The sequence below is a fragment of the Salvelinus namaycush genome, chromosome 11 (assembly GCF_016432855.1).
Source record: "Salvelinus namaycush isolate Seneca chromosome 11, SaNama_1.0, whole genome shotgun sequence".
In the NCBI taxonomy this organism is placed as follows: domain Eukaryota; kingdom Metazoa; phylum Chordata; class Actinopteri; order Salmoniformes; family Salmonidae; genus Salvelinus; species Salvelinus namaycush.
Window position 1 is genome coordinate 17,883,284 of NC_052317.1, and position 18,126 is coordinate 17,901,409.

General features: G+C 42.5%; 1 protein-coding gene across 1 annotated transcript in view; it reads left to right on the top strand.

Annotated features, from left to right (window-relative positions):
* The window catches only part of LOC120055875 (beta-1,4-galactosyltransferase 2-like), a 137,451-nt gene that overhangs the window by 83,211 nt on the left and 36,114 nt on the right, over window positions 1–18,126 (top strand). Inside the window, exon 3 of the mRNA XM_039003906.1 lies at window positions 5,355–5,590. Coding sequence (XP_038859834.1) covers window positions 5,355–5,590 — 236 coding nt within the window. The remainder of the gene's footprint in view (window positions 1–5,354; window positions 5,591–18,126) is intronic.

Here is an 18,126-nt window from a genome sequence, read left to right on the forward strand (position 1 = left end):
TCTGTATAGAGATATACCAGGCTGTACTCACTCTCAACCCATATCTACAGTATCTGTATAGAGATATACCAGGCTGTACTCACTCTGAACCCATATCTACAGTATCTGTATAGAGATATACCAGGCTGTACTCACTCTCAACCCATATCTACAGTATCTGTATAGAGATATACCAGGCTGTACTCACTCTCAACCCATATCTACAGTATCTGTATAGAGATATACCAGGCTGTACTCACTCTCAACCCATATCTACAGTATCTGTATAGAGATATACCAGGCTGTACTCACTCTCAACCCATATCTACAGTATCTGTATAGAGATATACCAGGCTGTACTCACTCTCAACCCATATCTACAGTATCTGTATAGAGATATACCAGGCTGTACTCACTCTCAACCCATATCTACAGTATCTGTATAGAGATATACCAGGCTGTACTCACTCTGAACCCATATCTACAGTATCTGTATAGAGATATACCAGGCTGTACTCACTCTGAACCCATATCTACAGTATCTGTATAGAGATATACCAGGCTGTACTCACTCTGAACCCATATCTACAGTATCTGTATAGAGATATACCAGGCTGTACTCACTCTGAACCCATATCTACAGTATCTGTATAGAGATATACCAGGCTGTACTCACTCTCAACCCATATCTACAGTATCTGTATAGAGATATACCAGGCTGTACTCACTCTGAACCCATATCTACAGTATCTGTATAGAGATATACCAGGCTGTACTCACTCTCAACCCATATCTACAGTATCTGTATAGATATACCCTGTATAGAGATATACCATGCTGTACTCACTCTGAACCCATATCTACAGTATCTGTATAGATAGACCCTGTATAGAGATATACCAGGCTGTACTCACTCTGAACCCATATCTACAGTAACTGTATAGATAGACCCTGTATAGAGATATACCAGGCTGTACTCACTCTGAACCCATATATACAGTATCTGTATAGATAGACCCTGTATAGAGATATACCATGCTGTACTCACTCTGAACCCATATCTACAGTAACTATATAGATAGACCCTGTATAGAGCTATACCAGGCTGTACTCACTCTAAACTCATATTTACAGTAGCTGTATAGATAGAGCCTTTAGAGCCTCTATAGAGCTATACCAGGCTGTACTCACTCTGAACTCATATCTACAGTAGCTGTATAGATAGAGCCTTTAGAGCCTGTATAGAGCTATACCAGGCTGTACTCACTCTAAACTCATATCTACAGTAGCTGTGTAGATAGAGCCTTTAGAGCCTGTATAGAGCTATACCAGGCTGTACTCACTCTGAACTCATATCTACAGTAGCTGTGTAGATAGAGCCTTTAGAGCCTGTATAGAGCTATACCAGGCTGTACTCACTCTGAACTCATATCTACACTAGCTGTATAGATAGAGCCTTTAGAGCCTGTATAGAGCTATACCAGGCTGTACTCACTCTAAACTCATATCTACAGTAGCTGTGTAGATATAGCCTTTAGAGCCTGTATAGAGCTATACCAGGCTGTACTCACTCTGAACTCATATCTACAGTAGCTGTGTAGATAGAGCCTTTAGAGCCTGTATAGAGCTATACCAGGCTGTACTCACTCTAAACTCATATCTACAGTAGCTGTATAGATAGAGCCTTTAGAGCCTCTATAGAGCTATACCAGGCTGTACTCACTCTGAACTCATATCTACAGTAGCTGTGTAGATAGAGCCTTTAGAGCCTGTATAGAGCTATACCAGGCTGTACTCACTCTGAACCCATATCTACAGTAGCTGTGTAGATAGAGCCTTTACAGCCTGTATAGAGCTATACCAGGCTGTACTCACTCTGAACCCATATCTACAGTAGCTGTATAGATAGAGCCTTTAGAGCCCGCATAAAGCTATACCAGGCTGTACTCACTCTGAACCCATATCTACAGTAACTGTATAGACAGAGACTTATAGAGCCTGTATAAAGATGTACCAGGCTGTACTTACACTAAACCCATATCTACAGTAACTGTATAGACAGAGACTTATAGAGCCTGTATAAAGATGTACCAGGCTGTACTCACTCTAAACCCATATCTACAGTAACTGTATAGACAGAGACTTATAGAGCCTGTATAAATATGTACCAGGCTGTACTCACTCTAAACCCATATCTACAGTAACTGTATAGACAGAGACTTATAGAGCCTGTATAAAGATGTACCAGGCTGTACTCACTCTAAACCCATATCTACAGTAACTGTATAGACAGAGACTTATAGAGCCTGTATAAAGATGTACCAGGCTGCAGGTTACAGTCACTTCAAACCCTATCAAACTACTGTAATGTAACTGTATCAAGCCTGTACAGAGATTTACCAGCATGCAGGTTTCAGTCACATCAATTTAATGTAACTGTAGTCTGGAATAGGGATTTACCAGCCTGAAGGTTAGTCACTCCAAACCCTTATCTACTGTAGCTATAGAGTCTTCACATCACTGCATTATATTTACCTCCAGCAGCACACACAGAGGAAAATAAAATGCTTACTAACACTGCCCTGGCAGCTCCTAATACAGCACACACACACAAGCTGAGGAGCAGGAGGCAGAAGAGCACTGGTTCCTTTCCAGCAGCAGCCAGCGGCCTCTTTGACAGCATGCCTTTTTTCTCACATTAAGCAGCTAATTAAAAGTCGCTGGATCCCAATCTGCCTTTGTAGTGGGATCTCTTCAAAAGGGTCCGTCGGTTGGAGAGATAGAGAATGAATGGGGACACAGTGGGGAGAACAGCAGAGAACAGCGGTGGTGTGGTGAATTTATGGAAAGGTCGAGAGGGTTGGTAATTAGGTGGCTGGCCTCTGCATCTTATAAAAAGTGGACACAAGCACCCCTTTCTCTCTCTGCTGCTGCTCTGCTCTCTGTCTGAAGAATAGGCAGTTACAGGATGGGGTGTACGGAACTGATCTGAGCGGGCACTGTTAGTGGGATCGTCAAAGAGGAGTAATGACATTCAAACATCTAAATGTGTATATTGTCATGGAGACTATAGTACTATGGATGTAAATGGAGATGGAGAAATGAGCATGGCCAGAGAACATGAGACCTTTCTTCATTAAATGTGTATTATCCTAAGGCCAGGCAGAAAACTCAATTACAGCCAAATATGCTTCCCACAAACTGACCTAGGGGCTGCGGATTTTGTTATTTCAATAATACAGGCTAGAGAGGAGGAAACAGCAAAGGACTACTGCTGCAAATAGATGCCACACATTCAACTCCTGTAAACAATCTTGACCTCGTTTCTTTCCAATTACAAAGTCCTATTTGTGCACAGCATGCATCCTCATCAAATGTGGCTGTATTGGCTACTGTATAGTGGTTTGTGGCTAACTATAGCCTGCATGCTACCAGCTTTGGGTCAGTGTTGATGCTAGTTTGTGCCCTTACTACTTCCATATTATTCTGAGACCAAGTGATCTTTGGACCATGTCCCAGATAGCAGAATCATATACTGTGATTATAATGTACAACTTTTTTTAATCACATAATTAGCAAGTATCATTGCAAATCCCAATGTCCAAGTGCTTCCATTCACTGGAGATGTGGAGGTCTCTTTAAGCTTGTACTGTATTGTTGATTTGACCTGTTCCTTGTGCTCTATGTAATGCATGGTAGCGGGGTGTGATGCAACAATAACTGATCTTTTTGTCAGTTGCAGTGTTGTTGTGGTTTATACTGTATGCTGGTTATGTGTGGTTACAATAGTATCTAACCAAGCATTTACATAGAGGATACCGGTGATGTTACACTAATACTGATGCTGTTGATGATAACAGTGGGGATATCACCATTATCAATAACTCAACAACTAACACGGCCAATAAAAACAGACCCGTTGCTCAGTGTTGCAGGATAATGATGTGTTGCTCTCTGTGTTTCTGCTTAGTTTTTGTTTATGCCTGTTTTTAATAGTCTCCTAGCTAGCAGAGAGGGAGAGAGTGTGCCATGTGTATGTGTTCACCGTGTGTGTGTGTTCCAATTATCATCCCATTAGTGAGGTTCAGATCCTCTCCTGCTATGTCCACTATACACATTAATGAATTGTTCTCTAACACTAACGAGTAGATGAAGGGAGGGCACCCAGTGGGAAATATGAGGAGGGAGAGGGAGCACACCTGGGATGAGGGCTTGTTGTGGTTATGTGTCCTAAATTGCATCCTATTCCCTATGTAGTGCACTACTTTTGGCCAGAGGCCTATGGAGTAGTGCACTATATAGGGGAAAGGGTGCCATTTGAGATACAGCTTGTATGTTTGTCAGTGGATTCAGGCATAACAGGCTACACTCTAGAATGATACAGTTTGGTATCTGACTCACCCTGCGTTGTCGATGACTCAGATAATATGGAGTGTCTGCCTATATGAGCCACATTCCGTTAGTTTTGTTCACGCTCTCAACAAATGCATCATGCTTTTCAGCGCATAGTACATACAGGTAACTGCCAAAATAAAGGAAACACCAACATAAAGTGTCTTAATAGGGCGTTGGGCACCACGAGCCAGAACAGCTTCAATGCACCTTGGCATAGGTTCTATAAGTGTCTGGAACTCTATTGGAGGGATGCAACACCGTTTCTCCACAAGAAATTCCATAATTTGGTGTTTTGTTGATGGTGGTGGAAAACACTGTCTCATGCAACCCTCCAGAATCTCCAATACATAATTTTCATGCTCATCAAACCATTCAGTGACCACTCGTGGGCTGTGGATGGGGGCATTGTCATCCTATAGGGGCATAGTCATGGTAGCCAAAATAATGGCTTGCCCAGCATTTTTATACATGACCCTAAGCATGATGGGATGTATCTTCCTTAACTCAGGAACCACACCTGTGTTGAAGCACCTGTTTTCAATATACTTTGTATCCCTCATTTACTCAAGTGTTTCCATTATTTGGGCAGTTACCTGTACATAAATTATAAGTGGATTACCTCATGATATGGTGGAGTTGTGGTAGGCAGCACTCCCTTTGGTGGCCAGAGACAAAGGAATGGTTTGTTGTAGAGTAGACTGATCATTAGAATGCTAAGACTAGAGTTTAATGTTTGTTGTTGTGGCTCTAGATGGGCATTGCAGCTCCGTATTTGCTTTTTGTGTATTTTCATCTCCAGTGAGAGAATACTTGAAGGTTAAGTCTTAGGTGTTTTTATTTCAAAGCTATTGGTATTACTGCTTTTCAGAAGCAACCTTCTCATGAATTCTGTAAACATTGCGTTCCCACAGGCATTTACCAGTATTTGCACATTCCAGTTGACTTTGATGTCGACAATGCATCCCTCTTTCTTTCTCCAGTGGGCCGCCTCCTCATCGAGTTTGCCTCCCAGATGACAATGGAACGAGTGCAGAAGGAGAACCCCAATGTGACGGAGGGGGGCAAGTACACCCCACCGGACTGCCGCACTAAACAGAAGGTGGCTATCATTATCCCGTTCAGACACAGAGACAACCACCTCAAGTACTGGCTGCACTACCTGCATCCCATCCTACGACGGCAGAAGATCGACTACGGCATCTATATCATAACCCAGGTCAGTGTTTAGGATCAACTGATTTAGGATCCACTTCTTCTACCCTGGACCTACTGTAACTTTAACTATCAATAGATATTAGCCACACAACAAAGTGGGCCATTGAACCATAGATATTATGGCATTATAATGCTGTGCCTCACTACCTTTTCCAGTACGAGATGAATGATAATCCAATGCACGCTGCTGTTTCATCCTTGTCCGTCCACTGAGTGACACATTCCATTCCCAAAACACTTCAAGAGAGGTCAAAGGAGCTTCTTATTCATGTAGGGGCAGGATCGTTCAACTTCAAGTGCCCCAGCCCCTCCATGTCCACCCCTGTTCACCATGAGACAATAGAAGTGTCGTACAATTACACCATTCAGGGGAGGATGCTGGGTAATGTGCTCTGATGTCCTCCGTCAGTCCTTCCAGTGGGTGCAGCACCCTAGTTACTCCCTCTGTGGAACAGGCGGTTTGGTTCCGCCTGCTCAGCTCAGCCCAACGTGTCTCTTGATTTATGTCCCAGGCTTTCATGTCTCCGTTATTATCCATGTCAGAGGCCTCATCTTCTCTATCATTAATGCTGCGCTGGTTCTTCTTCTGCACTGGGAACAGAGAAGCAGAAAAGAAGAGTATGTGCGTGCGTGCAATGCATTTGTTTCCCCTTTCATTTCCATCCGGTCTATTCTCCCTGAACAGCTACTGTAGCTGTAGCTATTGTACTGTGAAAAGCAAGGCTATTATTTAGGCTATGCAAATGTTTGGATGATGAGCAGAACAGAGTTCTTTTCACAGTCTTGTGTTTGTTGACCCATAATTAAGGGTGACCTGCCTGTTTGGTTTTGGACTAGTTTTAGGCATTGTGGGAATTCTTATCTAGCCTAATAAGTGGACTTTGCAGATCACTATTTGAGCTGTCAGATGCTGGAAGCACATAACAGTATCCAAGCAGCATATGTATATTAAATATAATGTAATCCGTTTCATATAGAGTTAATTTCCATTAGCAACAGTGACAAAGTAAAGTCCCTCACTCCCAGAGGATTGACTCACCAAGACACCAACCAGCAGCTGCAGGGAAAGCTTTGATTCTTTTTTTATTTTCTGTTGATTACATTTTTGTAGACTCATTTATTGGTACACTCTTAAATTAAACGTGCTATCTAGAAGGTTCTTCGGCTGTCCCCATAGGAGAACCATTTGAAGAACCATTTTTGGTTGCAGGTAAAACACTTTTGGGTTCCATGTAGAACCCTTTCTACAGAGGTTTCTACATGGAACCCAAAAGGGTTCGGTCTGGAACCAAAAAGGGTTCTACTATGGGGACAGCCGAAGAACCCTTTTGGAACTCTTTTTTCTAAGAGTGTAGTTGCGTCTCTGGTTTGTGACTTTCAGTGTTTTTGAAATAAAGCCTAAAACGACCTGTCCCTCCAAAGTAGTGTTTTGTGATATATCTGACTTTTGTTTTTGTGCAACATAATTACCATTGTGACTAAGCTCAGTATTGAGCCTGAGAGAGCTAGGAAATACTGTCTGTGTACCATGTACTAAAATACTTAGAACCACTAGACATTTTCCTTTAGATTATTTCATTAACCTATATCATGTTATTTCAAAAGAGATTTTGAATGGGAGTAACGAGTGTGTTGATATAACGGTAATATTATCAAAATTCTGCTTTCAATCGGGATAGTACTGTATGATTCAGTGCAATACCTATCACAACATTCAAAATATCAGAATTGGTTAAATAACGTTATGCATGCCAACATATAAGGCAAGAATTAAAAGTAGGCAAAGTTATGGTGTCAGGCGAAATAATAGTTCTCAAATGTTTTACCATTGGAACATTTGATGTACAGTCACATTCACCTTGGTTGTCTGAAGCATGCTGTAGAGTTCACAGCTGGCGATGCCTCGTCATGATTGGTTATTATATTGGTTACAACTCAAATCTCTTTAAAAGAGTCTTCTAATAACCCAATGAAAGCCTATAGCCGACATAACAAAACAAGATGTTTACAATCAATATTGTTTTGATGATAAAATTGTTTAATTGAAACTTAAATAAACAGTTCCCAGAATCATATATAGGCTGCAAAAATCCTACATTTAATTTAATTTGCAAATATATTCCATTCATCACTTGAACGAAAGCCTCAACTAGCCAACAAATAAAGCTGAAACAACGCAGGGCTGTAAAGGCAGAAGTATCTTGTTTTTCGAAAATCAAGTGTAATTGCACCATTGTAGTTACCCATGTTCTCTCTCAACTCTGGGACCACCCGCCAGCTGATTTTCTTGCCCGATGCAGGACTCTATAGTGCAAGAGGAGAGAGACTCAGACGGAAACATTCACACATAGTCTAATAGCAGTTCACAATGCACTAGCAAGGTGTGAGAATACTGTAAATACTGATGATACCTGATGGTAAAAGCGTGTTGTTTAAAAAAATAAAATAAAATTGGTACAGTATGGTACGTTCACCTGACACAATACTAAAATGTGAAATATCTAACTGAATATCACAGACCTGATTTGCCCTAAAGAAAATGCACCAACCCCCTACAAACATGTCAAGTTATTATAATCCACATAATAATCAAAACAACCTTATAATAAGTCATGATTTATATACTGTAAAATACAGTATTTTTTCATCAACATCTTTGTATTTTTGTGAATAAAATAATGATAAAAAGACTAGATGAAGTTGTGCTCAAAATGACTCGCCGACGCGTATCGAACAGCATACCGCACACTATATGTAGTATGACACAACTTTTAAACGAGGAACCACTGTACACATCATGGCAGTTTTATTTCCTAGGTCAACTCTCTACATATTGCTCAGTCAGATAGTGAGTGCTGCTCTAGAATTGTTACTATAATAGGGGCTTCACACCATGGCTGCACTGGGATCTACTCCCTCCCACAACAACGCAACCAGAGGAGGAGGGAGAGAAGCCTTGACAATCACAAGGCAACCAGAGACCAAGGATACAAGGGATTTTGACTCACTAATCGCATCCACACCGTTCTGCTGCTGCCATTTCAACTATCTTATCCTTCTCTCTCGTAGGAGGACACTTTATCCATCACGCGTGTTAAATGATTGTAAGTCGGAGCCTTTTACTCAGAGCGGTGGGGAGGAAGCAGAGCAGTAGGGAGGAAAACGGGATAATTTCCCAGTTTATCATGCTTGCAGATCATTTCTGCCATGTCCTATGAGTCAAAACAGTTGTTTAAGGGAAATTCACCAGAGACAGAGAGATATCTTCTCCAGCTGCCACACCCCGGGCCAGAAGCCATAGTGCTTATTCAGTACCAGCTCTGTCACTCAGTAGAAGAGAGGGTCTACTCTGCTCTGCTCCTAATCTGATTCTGAACATGTGAACTCTTCCAGGAGATGCACAGACACAGTGCTTCAACCCCATTACTGTGCAATGAGCTTAGGCATCACATCATGGCATCATAGCGTCACATGACATGGCATCACCCATCACATGTAGCCTAAAATGACCAGTGGGAAAACAAATGGGGGAAAGCCTGGCAGACAGATACATAACCCTCCCTGTTCACCCAGTGGACTCCTACCTGATCTCAGATAGACTCAGCAGTGTATTCATAACTTACCAAGGACACTAAGGACAGCCAGCCATTGGACAGCCATAGCTACTGTTATAACAATATGTTCTACGTGGGCGGCTGGACGTGGTGTCCGTGGTTCTGGTGGGGTCTGAGTCTAGCTGCTGCAGAGCTGTAACACCTGCCAGGAACCAACGCCAACGTTTGCCTGTCGCCCCCATGATGCTCATCATGTTCACTGGAAGGAGGCCCAGATTGGGGGACTAAAAAAGGAACACTTAATATTGCTGGCGGTGCTGTTAACATGCTGTTGAAAAGAGGAAAGGAAGATGCTATCTACAGTCACTGGAGAATATATGTTAGGTTAGATTCCATTTTCAACTAGATGATTAGAAACAATACCATATGACGTAACATAATGATATCATAATTAGTGTTTAATCATAATCTTTAAGTATCAGCGACATGCGTGACAGAACAGAGTGTGACAGCTGATCTACAAAGCAGCGGTGGAGTGATTGATTCTGTGCTGTCTCATCTGATGCCTCCGTGATCAGCACTAGCTGGCTGGCTGGGACATGTGTGTTAGAGAGGGGGTGTTGGTCACACAGACTAAAGCCTGCAGTCACAGAGGATGCTGCTTGTCCAAGTGGTGACATGGAGATTGCTTGGAGCCTTGGATAGAGATTAATTGAGATTCATTTCAATACTTGTATCAGAAGACATGCATAATCACTTGAATGATATAATTTAAATCCCCATTTCCACAAACACAGTATGGTGCCCATGCTAGAACAATCAAAGTATGCTTTAACTACCTGCATGATTTGCAAATTATTCATAGTAATTACAATTTACAAGTACTGCAATTTGCTGAGGGCTTTATGTGTGCTGCCCTCTATGTTATCTAAGCTGAGGCTACAGGCTGAACTCCTCGTGATTATCAACACATGACATGGTTATCTCTCCCCCCTGAGATGGTGAGGTCATCAGAGGCAGATTACTTCATATCAGTATCATAATGGAATGGACCTTGACACTTTTAGCATTTCAAAAGAATGGAACCTTATAGACGGGTAGGTTGTTTAGCAACAAAACCCATGTGCGCGCAACTATGTTTGGTCTCCAATGTTTATTGAAAACATAAATAGATTTGCACAATGAGCAAATACATCATTACAGTTGTTGGTTAGATAGCTAGTGATTTTTTTTGCCATATTAGCATAGACGTGGCATCAGTCAAAACATCTCCAAACAAGTCATGGTATCAAGAACAATATGAAACTAACTAAAACAAGCCAACTACGATTCCTCACATGGAAGCTTCTTGTCATTTTCGCTAGCTATCTGGCCACACAGAATCACGACAACACACGGACTGCTGACCCATTGAAGCGTGCACATCGTTTTTGTGACGTCAGCTAACCCATCTATTACAAAAAGTGTCAGTTATTTTGTCTCTAGTCTCTATCTATTGTTCCTGTTCCCAAGAAAGCTAAGGTAACTGAGCTAAACGACTATCACCCCGTAGCACTCACTTCCATCATCATGAAGTGCTTTGAGAGACTAGTCAAGGATCATATCACCTCCACCCTACCTGACACCCTAGACCCACTCCAATTTGCTTACTGCCCCAATAGGTCCACAGACGCAATCGCAATCACACTGCACACTGCCCTAACCCACCTGGACAAGAGGAATACCTATGTGAGAATGCTGTTCATCAACTACACCTCAGCATTTAACACCATAGCACCCTCCAAACTCGTCATTAAGCTCGAGAACCTGGGTCTCGACCCCGCCCTGTGCAACTGGGTCCTGGACTTTCTGACGGGCCGCCCCCAGGTGGTGAGGGTAGGAAACAACATCTCCACCCCGCTGATCCTCAACACTGGGGCCCCACAAGGGTGCGTTCTCAGCCCTCTCCTGTACTCCCTGTTCACCCATGACTGCGTGGCCATGCACGCCTCCAACTCAATCATCAAGTTTGCAGACGACACTACAGTGGTAGGCTTGATTACCAACAATGACAAGACGGCCTACAGGGAGGAGGTGAGGGCCCTCGGAGTGTGGTGTCAGGAAAATAACCTCACACTCAACTTCAACAAAGAAAAGGAGATGATCGTGGACTTCAGGAAACAGCAGAGGGAGCACCCCCCTATCCATCGACGGAACAGTAGTGGAGAAGGTGGAAAGTTTTAAGTTCCTCGGCATACACATCACAGACAAACTGAAATGGTCCACCCACACAGACAGTTTGGTGAAGAAGGCGCAACAGCGCCTCTTCAACCTCAGGAGGCTGAAGAAATTTGGCTTGTCACCAAAAACACTCACAAACTTTTACAGATGCACAATCGAGAGCATCCTGTCGGGCTGTATCACCGCCTGGTACGGCAACTGCTCCGCCCACAACCGTAAGGCTCTCCAGAGGGTAGTGAGGTCTGCACAACGCATCACCGGGGGCAAACTACCTGCCCTCCATGACACCTACACCACCCGATGTCACAGGAAGGCCAAAAAGATCATCAAGGACAACAACCACCCGAGCCACTGCCTGTTCACCCCGCTATCATCCAGAAGGCGAGGTCAGTACAGGTGCATCAAAGCTGGGACCGAGAGACTGAAAAACAGCTTCTATCCCAAGGCCATCAGACTGTTAAACAGCCATCACTAACATTGAGTGGCTGCTGCCAACATAGTGACTCAAATCTCTAGCCACTTAATAATTAAAAATTGGATGTAATAAATGTATCACGAGTCACTTTAAGCAATGCCACTTTATATCATGTTTACATACCCTATATAACTCATCTCATATGTATATACTGTACTCTATACCATCTACTGCATCTTGCCTATGCCGTTTGGCCATCGCTCATCCATATATTTATATGTACATATTCTTATTCATTCCTTTACACTTGTGTGTATAAGGTAGTTGATGTGAAATTGTTAGATTACTTCTTAGATATTACTGCATGGTCAGAACTAGAAGCACAAGCATTTCGCTACAATCGCACTAACATCTGCTAACCATGTGTATGTGACTAATAAAATGTTATTTTATTTTGATTTGATGAGCCTTTAGGTATCTTTCCTTGACCCAAGTAGTACAGAAGTTCAAGCCCCCCCATAAGAGGTCATCATAATCTTCAGGCAGACTTAAGAAATCTCCTGATAAACTGCTCAGACTAAAGAAAGGCTTATCCCTCTCTTTATTGGTGTATTTTCCTCCTCAGATCTAATAACCCAGTGTGGGATTGTGATACACTCTTCATCTGGCACACTTTTCTTTCTCCACTGGTATGAAGAAGCAGAAAAGGAGGTTTGTGCAATTGACCAAGGAATAGGATATTGATCCTATGAGCAACTCTTTCGGCCCTCTGTGACTGTGTGTTCTAAAAACCACTCGTACTGTTTTGCAGAGCGGAGAGCAGACAGTGTAAAGTTACTTGCGTTACACTCTACGACCAAGCGAAACAGGCAGCCAGTCTGACTCTGAACTGGGCTGTTCATAACTGGAGTGCAGAGTATTACACAGAAGTCTCTGTTCAGAGTAGAGAGGAAGGAGAGGGAAAGAGGTGAATCATTCTCAAAGATGACAGGGAACGAACATTTGGAATGATTGGTGGGCTTGGAGTAGGAGCAAGCACAATATTACTACACTGAAGACCGAGGATGTCTATCAGTCTTTTAATATAGAAGAGAAAAGGCCAATGACTTGATGATGATGTACGTTGGTACCCATTTGTTTGGAAAAAGTCCCATAGAGAGCTGATGTACACTATTGCCATATGCTGCATTAATAAAGAGGTAATTTAGGTTTTATTTTATTGGCTGAGCTCTTAGGTCCCAACCTCTCTGATTCGGTGCGGTTGGGTTAAATGCGGAAGACACATTTCAGTTGTATTCATTCAGTTGTGCAACTGACTAGGTATCCCCTTTTCCTTTCTCTTAGATGTCCATTAGGACTCAGAGTGTTATTTACCACTTCTTCCCATTAAAGGCAGAACGCAGAGAGAGAGAAAAACAGTCCTCAAGGTTTAGTCGACAACCATAAAATAAATGGACTTACAGCTCAATGAACATGGTAGATGATCATAAAGTGGTAGTCTCAAGACAACACTTTTCTTGTGTAACCGGGAATCTTAAGGATGACTACATGTGGATACCATTAGATGTGGTAGTCAAGTGATAAATAAAGTAAAATATAAACTATGTATGTTCAAGGGATCATGATTTAGCCTATAACACGACTCAGGATAAGACACAGATGCAGACACAGGAGGCAGACAGAATCTCAGATGTTTATTACAAAACAGGGGGCAGGAAAACGGCAGGTCCAGGACAGGAAGAAGTCGGTAATCCAAGACAGCGTCAACAAGGGACAGAACGGCAGACAGGCAGAGGTCAGAACCGGGAGGACTAGAAAACAGAAACTTGAAAAACTGGCAAACGGGAAAACACGCTGGTAAGACAAGACAAGACGAACTGGCAAAGCCCAACAGAAAACGCAGGTATAAGTACACAGGGGATAATGGGGGGAAATGTGAAACACCTGGTGGGCGGAGACAAGCACAAGACAGGTGAAACAGATCAGGGTGTGACAGCCTAACACGGAACACAAACCGGCTGCGCGCGTGCATAAATTTATTTTGACCCTCCGCACCAAACGCGATCACGACACGCAAGTTAAAATATCAAAACAAACTCTGAACCAATGACATTAATTTGGGGACAGGTCGAAAAGCATTAAACATGTATGGCAATTTAGCTAGCTAGCTTGCACTTGCTAGCTAACGTTAATTTGTCCTATTTATCTAGCTTGCTGTTGCTAGCTAATTTGTCCTGGGATATAAACATTGAGTTGTTATTTTACCTGAAATGCACAAGGACCTCTACTCCGACAATTAATCCACACATAAAACGACCAACCGAATCGTTTCTAGTCATCTCTCCTCCTTCCAGGCTTTTTCATCTTTGAACTTATATGGTGATCGCATCTAAACTTTCATTGTATTACCACGACAACCGGCAACAAAGTTCATCTTAAAATCAATTAACGTTAGCTAGCAAGTGCAAGCTAGCTAGCTAAATTGCCATACATGTTTAATGCTTTTCGACCTGTCCCCAAATTAATGTCATTGGTTCAGAGTTTGTTTTGATATTTTAACCTGCGTGTTGTGATCGCGTTTGGTGTGGGGGGGGAAATACATTTATGCACAATAGCGCACGATGGCGCACGCGCGCAGCCGGTTTGGGTTCCGTGTAAGTATTAGAATTTTCCATTTAGCTAACTACATAAATGACTTAATGAATCCTGTCGCTTCGCACTATGAATTTCAGGTTCTCTATTTCTCTCTTTTGGGTTGAAATGTCATGATATTTATACAGTGCCTCTTTTGTTATATACAATCTCGCCCCTCTCTCTGTGTCTGACAGCCTCGATATTCAAGAGACAAGGAAAATCCTGCCCAATTCCCATGACATTGACAAATCACCGTAAAACCTGGTGAAAATGTAATTCATATTCCAAGGTGATTCATTTGTCCTGCCTCCAATTTCTAATATTAATATTATTTGGGTTGCCTGTTCTCTGCCAAGCCAGCAATCCTTATCAGAGGCAGGATAGAAGCCACTCGGAGTGACAGCAAACCATAGCATGCTGATGGTGCTGGGGCTTTGTGTAAGCCGGGAGTAAACTTAATTGATTCTGTAATAAACCTTCCAACAATTCTCTCACTCTTTCAACGACGAGGCCTTGAATCAATCCCTCCTCAATTGTTAATCTATTAAGCCTGTCATAAATAAAACATAATGGAAGGAAACATATTATATTATGTCCCTGTAATGCCAATGGTTGTGGAGTGTAATTCCAAGGATAGGCAAGATTAAACATTGCATACTGGCTGGTACTCCTGCTGTCTTTGTATTGTTGGAAGGGGACTTGTGCTCTCTCTTTCTCTCTCTCTCTCTCTATTTCTCTCCCACCTCTATCTGAGAATGTCTAAAATAATCCTTAGCACAGCGTGCTTTGCTGGGAGGACGTCTCTCTCACTCTCTGGTGTGGTGCAGGATTGTATTTCTGCACCACTGCTAAAGCTTGAGGACTCTAGAATCGCAGCGACAGTGAGATAAAATATTGACCTGCCAACAGCAGAAAACCCATATAATATGTTAAACACTCCATGGAAGGAACTAGGCCAAATGTAGTGTCAGAACGATGTCCTGTATACAGTGCATTATCAGCGCCCTCAAATGAATAACATCCAAACAACCTCCATTCAAATCAACACATATAGTGTTGAACAAACACTCCTTGTTATAATATACAGAATGTACAGTATAGCGGTGGAGTTAGACAATTCAATTCATGGTAGAGGTGGGAAAGAAAACTCCATATCTAATCTGTGAGAAAAAGCTCTCCTGTCAATAGAGCTTTTCAGTTCTCAGCTAAAATGATTCATATTATTGATTGGTGTAGTATCAGATATTGTTATTCTCAAGGACTCCCTAGCCTGCCGTTTCTGTTTTCAGGGCTGAAGCTCTATGTGGCTCTCATGAAAAATTAAATAGACCACCGGGAAGTGCATCTTGTCAAGATGTTCGACACGTCCTTCAATCTCAATGCCTTTCAGCTTTCTTCCCTCACACCCCTGTGACCTCTCTGGTCTCTTAATACTAAATTACACAGTTTGTTTCTGGGCAATAAAATCTAAATCATTTCATCAGGAGACAGATACAGTAGAGAAACTCAATTTGTCTTCGACCACTACAACTCATTGATTACATTTTAAAAACATAGCCTGAACAGACTTTGACAGACCTACCTAGAACTTAGTAGAGTAGTAGTGTGTTAAAGTTTCTATCAAATATCCTCTTCCATGACATGTTCTTATTATTGAGGGAATGTCAGGTCACAACCTATATACTGTACTTCCACGACAGTCTAGAGGCTTCACCACCGGGGTATAGAGAGCCTGCCTCTTGCAAACTCAATGAAACCTGACTCTGCAATTACAAGCCGCTGGAGTGGAACACGGCTAATCGTGAGTAACGGACGTCTGGCACCTTGACCCCCTGAAGCCAGTTCAATCAGCCGCTAGGTGCTAACGCTAGTCCACGCCATGCAGCCAAGAGGGGTGGGGGTGAGATGAGCTATGACCTGTGGGCGTCAGCACAATCACATCACTGTGTATGCAGGGCTGGTCCAGTCGGCCACGCTCAACCCTGACCATGTAATGGGCTGTCCTTCAAAGAAGAAAGGTCCCGTGGGTGTCTCTCCCCCTTTATCCCCCTTTCTCTCCTCTCTCCTAATCTCCCTCTCCTCTCTCTTTCCCTCCTCTCCCTCTCCACCGCGCCAGCCTCCGAGCTTATCGGAGTGCCAGTCAGGGACGGACAAGGCTACTCGCCCCCTGGATCCAACACAGCCTTCCTAATCCATCATGCACCAGCAGAGGTGAAAGGGAGAGGAGAGCAGAAGAGAGGAGGAGAGCCCTTTACTCTATTCACTCATCACGCTCTCAGGGTCTCAGGGACTGTGTCCCCAAATGACACCCTGTTTCCTTTTATAGTGCACAACTTTTGACCAGGACCCATAGGGATCTGGTCAAAAGTAGTGCACTATATATGGAATAGGGTGCTATTTGGGACACAAGCAGGATCTGGCCTGCTATGCCACAGCTTGATGGTCGGTAGTCCTGAAATGAGAACATGAGTCACAAATATCAAGCAGTAATGGAAAATGACTGTCAGGAATAACCAGTGACTGACTGTGATAGTAGGGTGTCTGTTGGACTTTGTGGATATTGAGAATGAGGATGATGATACGGTTGGAACTCAGATATGATCTCAGAATTGGCTGCATTTGCTCTTGACTGTTTGGTAGATCAGTTCAATAACTTGTTTGCCTTACTGCAGAATAGATTTTTTTTAATTTAATGACATTTTTATTTAACCTTTATTTAACCAGGTAGGCAAGTTGAGAACAAGTTCTCATTTACAATTGCGACCTGGCCAAGATAAAGCAAAGCAGTTCGACACATACAACAACACAGAGTTACACATGGAGTAAAACAAACATACAGTCAATAATACAGTAGAAAAATAAGTCTATATACAATGTGAGCAAATGAGGTGTGATAAGGGAGGTAAAGGCAAAAAAAGGCCATGGTGGCGAGGTAAATACAATATAACAAGTAAAACACTGGAATGGTAGATTTGCAGTGGAAGAATGTGCAAAGTAGAAATAGAAATAATGGGGTGCAAAAGAGCAAAATAAATAAATAAATATATACAGTAGGGGAAGAGGTAGTTGTTTGGGCAAAATTATAGATGGGCTATGTACAGGTGCAGTAATCTGTGAGCTGCTCTGACAGCTGGTGCGTAAAGCTAGTGAGGGAGATAAGTGTTTTGACACACATTTAAGAGCAGTTGGAGGCCACGGAAGGAGAGTTGTATGGCATTGAAGCTCGTCTGGAGGTTAGTTAACACAGTGTCCAAAGAAGGGCCAGAAGTATACAGAATGGTGTCGTCTGCGTAGAGGTGGATCAGAGACTCACCAGTAGCAAGTGCGACATCATTGATGTATACCAAGAAGAGAGTCGGCCCGAGAATTGAACCCTGTGGCACCCCCATAGAGACTGCCAGTGGCCCGGACAACAGGCCCTCCGATTTGACACACTGAACTCTATCAGAGAAGTAGTTGGTGAACCAGGCGAGGCAGTCATTTGAGAAACCAAGGCTAACTTTAACCTCAATGGAACCATTACATACAGTGCCTTGCAAAAGTATTCACCCCCCTTGGCATTTTTCCTATTTTGTTGCATTACAACCTGTAATTTAAATGGATTTTTATTTGGATTTCATGTAATGGACATACACAAAATAGTCCAAATTGGTGAAGTGAAATGAAAAAAATGACTTATTATTATTATTATTTTTTTTTTTACAGAAAAGTGGT